The sequence below is a fragment of the Nycticebus coucang genome, chromosome 2 (assembly GCF_027406575.1).
Source record: "Nycticebus coucang isolate mNycCou1 chromosome 2, mNycCou1.pri, whole genome shotgun sequence".
Taxonomy (NCBI): Eukaryota; Metazoa; Chordata; class Mammalia; order Primates; family Lorisidae; genus Nycticebus; species Nycticebus coucang.
In genome coordinates this window covers 46,120,328-46,127,212 of record NC_069781.1, presented here as the reverse complement: position 1 = coordinate 46,127,212, position 6,885 = coordinate 46,120,328, and the positions used below count along the sequence as shown (strand labels likewise).

At 43.4% G+C, this 6,885-nt stretch overlaps 1 protein-coding gene across 2 annotated transcripts; it reads left to right on the top strand.

Moving 5' to 3' along the window:
• Positions 1-498: 498 nt before the first annotated feature.
• Positions 499-4,381, top strand: TMEM215 (transmembrane protein 215). 2 transcript variants are annotated; one of them, XM_053566731.1, is made up of 2 exons: positions 499-1,000; positions 1,245-4,381. In XM_053566731.1, exon 2 carries the CDS (start codon positions 1,300-1,302, stop codon positions 2,002-2,004), a length of 705 nt encoding a protein of 234 aa, XP_053422706.1. In that variant the 5' UTR covers positions 499-1,000; positions 1,245-1,299; the 3' UTR covers positions 2,005-4,381. The 2 variants fall into 2 exon arrangements, with proteins under 2 accessions (XP_053422706.1, XP_053422696.1); XM_053566721.1 differs by having other exon boundaries at positions 1,242-4,381.
• The last annotated feature ends 2,504 nt before the right edge of the window (positions 4,382-6,885 follow it).

Sequence of the window (6,885 nt, the reverse complement as noted above, 5' to 3'; positions counted from 1 at the left end):
CTGGGCCCGCAGAGCGGGAAGGCCAGGGGAAGGACTCCAGTATCCACCTGGGCAAGACTCAGCACCCACCCCTCAACACTAGCTCAGTCTGGGCCGGGGGCGGAGAACTTGCGGCCTCCAGGCTACATGTGGCCTTCTGGGTCTTTAAATGAGGCCTTTTGACTGAACTCAAGTTTTACAGAACAAATCCTGTGCGCCCCAGCGGCAGGCCAGCCGACTCCCCTGCAAGGGCACTTTCTCCGGCCACTGCCGCCACCCAGCTCCGGACCACGAGCTGTCCGGCACCGTCCCCTCAAGGGGTGCCCAGCTCTCCACGCCCCTAGAGCCGAGGTTCAGAGAAAGGCAGTCGTCAGTGCAGTCGGATCACCCAGATTATAACCCAAGAAGGGTGAGGGTCGCCAAAGGACCCCTGGCACACCAGACTTGGAGCGCTCCAACGCCTGCCCCTTGGCCAAACCGACCTGGGTGCGCGTCTCTGGCCACCGGCGGTCTCGCGCCCCAGACCTTCCCGGGCACGTTAGCGATCCGACGGCCCTGCTCGATCCTCCCCGGCAGCTGCGGAACGAACCCGGCTGCTCCCGACCGCGGGACGAGATTCCGGGCAGCCCTGCCGCCCTGAGGGGCCTCTCCCGGGGGTCTGACCCTCGCGCCCACGCGCGTCCTGTTGTGTTTCTGAGCTTGCTCCGCAGGTGATGTAACGAGCCAGGCCCGCGCCGCTCTCCCTTCTCACGCCGAGTCCTGCTCCCCCCGCCCGGCGCTCTGAGCGCACAGCCGGCGCTGAGCTGCGCCCGGGCTCCGCTGCCACAGCCCTGGGGACCGACGGGCGCTGCTGGGAAAGACGCTCTCCCACGTTCCACCTCCTGGATGCAGAGTCAGTGGGGAAAACCAAGCTTTCCGCCCAGAACCCAGGAAGAGAACCAGTGGGACAACTGCTGTGGAGGTTTCTGAGGAGACTCAGACTGGCCTCTGCCCACTCCCCGGAGACGGCAGCAACCCTCAGGTACCTCGGGGGCCCGGGGGGTGCATGTTTATATGAGAATGAGACAGAGGTTGCAGGGAGTGGGGGGAGAGTGAGAGATTGTAGGAGAAACGGAAAGAAGAAAGATTGCAAGAGAGACTGATATGAGACCCAAAGACAAGTGGAGAGTCAGAGGGAGCCGGAGAGAGCAAGGGAGGGACTGAGTCGGAGGGTGTGAACTTGCTTGGATTTTGCTAACCCACTGTGGTTTCACCTGTGACAGAAGAGAGGACACCTCCTCTCGGGCCAGCAAGCAGCCCCTGACCTGGATGGAGTGAAAGATGCGTCCTGATGACATTAACCCGAGGACTGGGCTGGTGGTGGCCCTGGTCAGCGTCTTCCTGGTCTTTGGCTTTATGTTCACTGTCTCTGGGATGAAAGGGGAGACTCTAGGGAACATCCCCCTCCTAGCCATCGGGCCAGCCATCTGCCTACCAGGCATTGCGGCCATTGCCCTGGCCAGGAAAACCGAGGGATGCACCAAGTGGCCGGATAACGAGCTGCTGTGGGTCCGCAAACTGCCCTGCTTCCGGAGATCCAAGGACAAGGAGGTGGTGGAACTGCTGAGGACCCCTTCAGACCTGGAGTCGGGTAAGGGGAGCTCGGACCAGCTGGCTAAGGCGGGCCCCAGGGGAAAGCTTCCCCAACAGGGCCAGGGCGAGGTCCCTCTGGCCAGCTCCATCACCACCCCCACACGCACGGAGGAAGGAGAATGCCAGAGCCTGGGCCAGAGCGGACATCCGGAGGAGACGTCCAGATACCTGGACGGCTACTGCCCCTCGGGCAGTTCCCTTGCCTACAGTGCCTTGGATGCCAAGTGCTCAGCCTGGGACAGATCCGACTGCCCTGAGCCCGAGGACAGTATCTTTTTTGTGCCCCAAGACAGTGTCATCGTTTGCTCCTACAAGCAGAACAGCCCTTATGACAGATACTGTTGTTACATCAATCAGATCCAAGGAAGATGGGACCATGAGACCATAGTCTAATCTCTGCATACAAGGGTCGCTATATTGATAGAAACACAACTACATGCCGCTCCCAATGGAAGGAAACTGCTCTGCTTCCAAGGCCTTCACAGTTAGAAATTGACCTGGTATGTGATGGGTGTGCAAACCTCTGTGCCTGAGAGTATGTAAATAGGCATGTTGGGGACACACTTTAAGGAAGGGAGATGAGGGTTAAGGACACTAAAAGAGGCAGTGGGCAGGAAAGGAAGCTGCACCAATTGCTTCTCAACAATTTAAACAATGTCGAATGCTTTGTAAAATAACTCCAAAAGTGCTATCCAGCACCTGCTGAAAGCAAGATAAGTCTAGAATAGGCTGCAGATGCCTGGCATCAAATGATGCAGGGGCTATCCACAGGGAAACTGAGCTGCTTATGTCTCAAGAAATTGACAGAAAAAGCATTGATGTTCCATTTTATGAAATGATTTTTTTCTGATGAAATGCTTCTCATGCTTGGCATTTCCTGAAAGAAAAAAAAAAATCAGATGGCATAAACCCCCCTTAGATGGACGATTTGGGGAGAAAAAGGTAGTTAAATACAGTTGAATTATGTAACTGAGTTTTATGTTATTGTCTGATAAGATTATGGTTTCAAATAAAGTAAAATAAGTGTGACCAGATATGTGAAAAATTAATACTTTGAAATGGTTATGTTACATCTAAAACTCTTCATTTAAATTTATTTACTATGTCTTTATTGGAAAATTTTTTAAACATTTACTATCATTCATGTGCAAATGACTTGATATAATGTTTTCATAGATTAGAATTTGTTTTCAGCAAGGCAAAATGAATTTTACATATATATCTAAGTGTTTTTGACATTGGGAAACATGAACTGGTAATTACTATTCCTATCTGCTTTTTAAAATCTGAAAACTATAAAGTGTTTGCATTAGTCCTGAACATTGTTCAGAATTCATATGAAATGCAATGGTTAAACCTTTGGAAGTGTCAGTATTTGTACATTTGTTCAACTCCCCCACAGACTGTAAATGCCAGTGAACCAAAAGTTAATCTACTAGATTTAACTGAAGCCTAGATTTTATTAAATGTACCTGATTTGTGAACATTTTATATCTTTTTGCTGCTGAAGAAAGATTTCATCTTGAGGATCTGAATTACTTTATATATAAATCCTTCAAAGAATGATGATTTTAAGTGATCAGATAGTTTTAGTTACTTTCTCCACATGGGGAATTGGACAAAAATTTTGGCATACCTCTTTCATGCATTTCAAGTCTAACTCTGCAGTTCCTTCCTAAGTGTAGCAATTGTTCCATCTTAAGAACATTCTTGAAAATCATAATTTTCAAATCAAGTTCAAGATCAAAAGTATACAATTTATTTAGTAGGGCTTAAACGTTAAAATATGAGATACCTGACCTTGGGCAAATTTTTTCTCTTCAGACCTCAGTTTCTTACTCTATGAAGAGAGGGGGCACTAATTTACACTAGATTATTTCTATCATTTATTCCTGGTTTGAATATTCTATGATATTATGTAAAGGCACTTTATATATTGCCAAGAAATGTGTTACAGCCAAATGCATGCCAAAGTTACGCAATTCATGATAAAAAGTATATGACACAGATTGAATTGCTACTACTCAAAAGAATTTTGTAGATGTATGAAAACAGTTGTGTTTTGTTGCCAAAAATTACTTATCCAACTCCATACATTCCTGAGGCTAAAATGAAGATGTTAGGAATAAACTATTTTTGAAGAAAAAATTTTAGACATTGGTATAACCCAAAGTAATCTAATACATAGCCTTGGAATTAAATGTAATTGAGGAATGAGATGGAGGAAGATAGTTTTCTAAAATCACAATACATCTTAATAATTCTAATCCATCTTGAAAGTAGGAAATTATATTTTTTTTAAAAGGTGAAAATTATTGGATAGTTTAGGAATAAAAATGTAGTTGCCACCATGGACATCTTTAGAGGTGATGAGACAATGAGACAGAAAGATGTTCACAGAGACTCAGCAAATTCTCCACAGAGTCTGAAAGAAGATGCTCATATTGCCAGGTGTAGTTTTAAGGATGGAAAAGTTACCTTCTGGTTTCTTGGATCCAGCTCCAACTCCTTCGTATGGGATCATTCTCACTCTCTCTCTTTCTGCTCCCCAAATTAAAGGTTAACTACTGCTTTACCCATAATAGGTATTTTATCACCTTTTCAAGTTCTATTTCAGACAAAAAATACTTGTTTCGGATTTCTTCTTCCATCTATCTGTTTAAGATACTTAATGTATCTAAGTACGCATTTGAGGAAATATTTTCTTGTGCTAAAACAAATATATGCAAATGTTGGGATGGTAGGTTTAACTTTGTTTGACTAGAAAGAATAAAATACGTGGTTGTGTGTGTAAATTTTTCTAATATCTTACATTAAGCAATCCTCTATGCAACAAAGTAGCTTGGTTACCCCCCCCCAAAACAACACTTGTAAGTACAATTCAAAGTAAAACTGTGGTTCTTTTCAACGGGGCGGGGGGAGTGAATAAAGTGTCTCAGCCCTTTATAGGAAAAGAGAGCAACTCATTCCAATCAATTTTTTAGGAAATTGTTACAAATTGTTAATATTAATACAATAGACATGAGGATTGCTCCTGGTAGCCTTTAAAACATATAGACAGATAACATATTTAAGTAGGTGTAAGTTTTCTTTATTTTGCTACTAATCCCAATAGTCATTTCACTTGATTTTAAATAGGCATTTTATTTTTCAAATTTCTCTATTGAGTTTCTCTTGCTCCATGTCCCTACTTATTATTATGCACATGAGCTCTTTTTCCAGACTATTTCTTGATTCCTAAGTGTGAATTTAGCCAAGATACCAAGCTGGAGCGTATTAGACAACTGTTTAAAGATTTATTTTCTACTGCAATCATCTTGGCAAACAAAATCCAGATACAGTCAAGTTCAGGCTCTTTTCCAAACCCTGCTAACTAGGTCCTTTGAAAATGTTTTCAGGCTGGGGCGCAGTGGCTCATGCCAGTAATCCTAGCGCTCTGGGAATCCAAGGGAGGATCATTTGAGCTCAGGAGTTCAAGACCAGCCTTAGCAAGAGTAAGACCCTTGTCTCTACTAAAAACAGAAAAATTAGCCAGGCATCATAGTGGATGCCTGTGGTCCCAGCTACTTAGGAGGCTGAAGCAGGAGTTTGAGGTTGCAATAAGGTAAGCTGATGCCCAGCACTCTAGCCTGGGCAATACAGTAAGATCTGTTGAAAAGAAAGAAAAGAAAAGAAGGAAGGAAGGAAGTAAAGAAGGAAGGAAGGAAGGAAGGAAGGAAGGAAGGAAGGAAGGAAGGAAGGAAGGAAGGAAGGAAGGAAGGAAGAAAGGAAAGGGTTTTCAATATTTTGAATCTTAACACCTAATTGAACTTGCAGATATAGGATAGGAAGATTCTTTTAAAATAATTTTTTTCTCTTTTTAACATCCAATTTCTGCTGATTTATTAATATCTCCCCCTCTGTACTCATAGCATCATTTAGTTGGCAAATTCACCATTTTATACTATTATTTTATCACATTAAAGAAAATATTTTTCAATATCCACAATCTCACTATCCTGAAAGAACTGCTATGTTTCTATTTGGGGCACATTATCTTCTGGGCCTCCTCCACATGTATATGCAGCTTATCTATCATAATAGTGTGTTTTAATTTTCTCTTTTAATTGTATTCTAAGCAGGTGTCCACATTTCTATGCAGTATTCCTACTTACCAATGCACAATTGTGTCATACGCCATTTTAGTGATGTTTCCTAATTTATCCTGCCATTCTTTTTTGTTGGCCAGATATCAAGTTTTATGGATGGTTTTGTATCTTCTTTTTCTATTGTGGGTAACACTTCTACATTATTTGTTATATACCCATAGAGACAAAACTTTACGACTGAACAGCCGTCTCTTTATAAGTGGGAGAGAGAAAGGTGCAAATGATCAGACTCTCCATATAGTTGTTTGGGTCTTCTCTTCACTCATGTAAATGAAAGACACAGGGAAGAAGACAAAATAATGCTTCTTTAAAAAGGTCCTCCCACCAGACCAGAAAAGTATTTTTAAGAGTGAGATGAAACATCCCCAGCTCAGATACCAGTAGTGTGCTTCTCAAATCAGATTATACTGATGCCAGTCCTGTGAACCTCATGTTCAACAAGCAAAATGAGAAATAGACTTGAACAATATTACTTTGAAATACATGAAAATCAGTTTCTTAAAGTATCTCACAATATATAATATACTGTATTTCATACTTATGTATATTGTCATCTATCAGTGACTTACAAATGAATCAGAATTTCAGGATTTCAATAGACTCTTCCAATGAGTTTTCTGTATTTCAGTTCCTTACTGGGAAAAACTAAACTGAGGATGAATATGGGGACAAATGCTTGGCTCAACCAAATAGCTCAATAACTGAACTCCATTCAGCCTCTTGTCCAATTAACATCAAATCATGTAAACACCATTGAGTCTGAGATCATGTATTTGATTTCTCGCAGCCTACCACAGAGTCTTTACGGGCACCCAACAGAGAGAAATGTATACATAGTGCTGCCCAGATACTCACAGAAGCAGAAGGACATGGAGGTTAGATACCCACAGTCCTTGGCAAGCTGTTCCTGGGACTAAACTGACCCTTGTTAAGGATCTTTTCTTCATTTTTGCCCTTATTCGTCCTCCTAACCCCAAGTGAGAGCCCTCAGACTTAGCATCCTCGGTGACAGTGCCAGGGTTTGCGTGCTTTATCCCTAATTAGGAATGTATAGGGCAGCGCCTGTGGCTCAAAGCACTAGAGCACCGGCCCCATATGCCGGAGGTGGTGAGGTCAAACCCAGCCC

Excerpts from the sequence above, each read along its gene's own strand:
- TMEM215 (XM_053566731.1), top strand. The coding sequence starts at position 1,300 with ATGCGTCCTGATGACATTAACCCGAGGACTGGGCTGGTGGTGGCCCTG.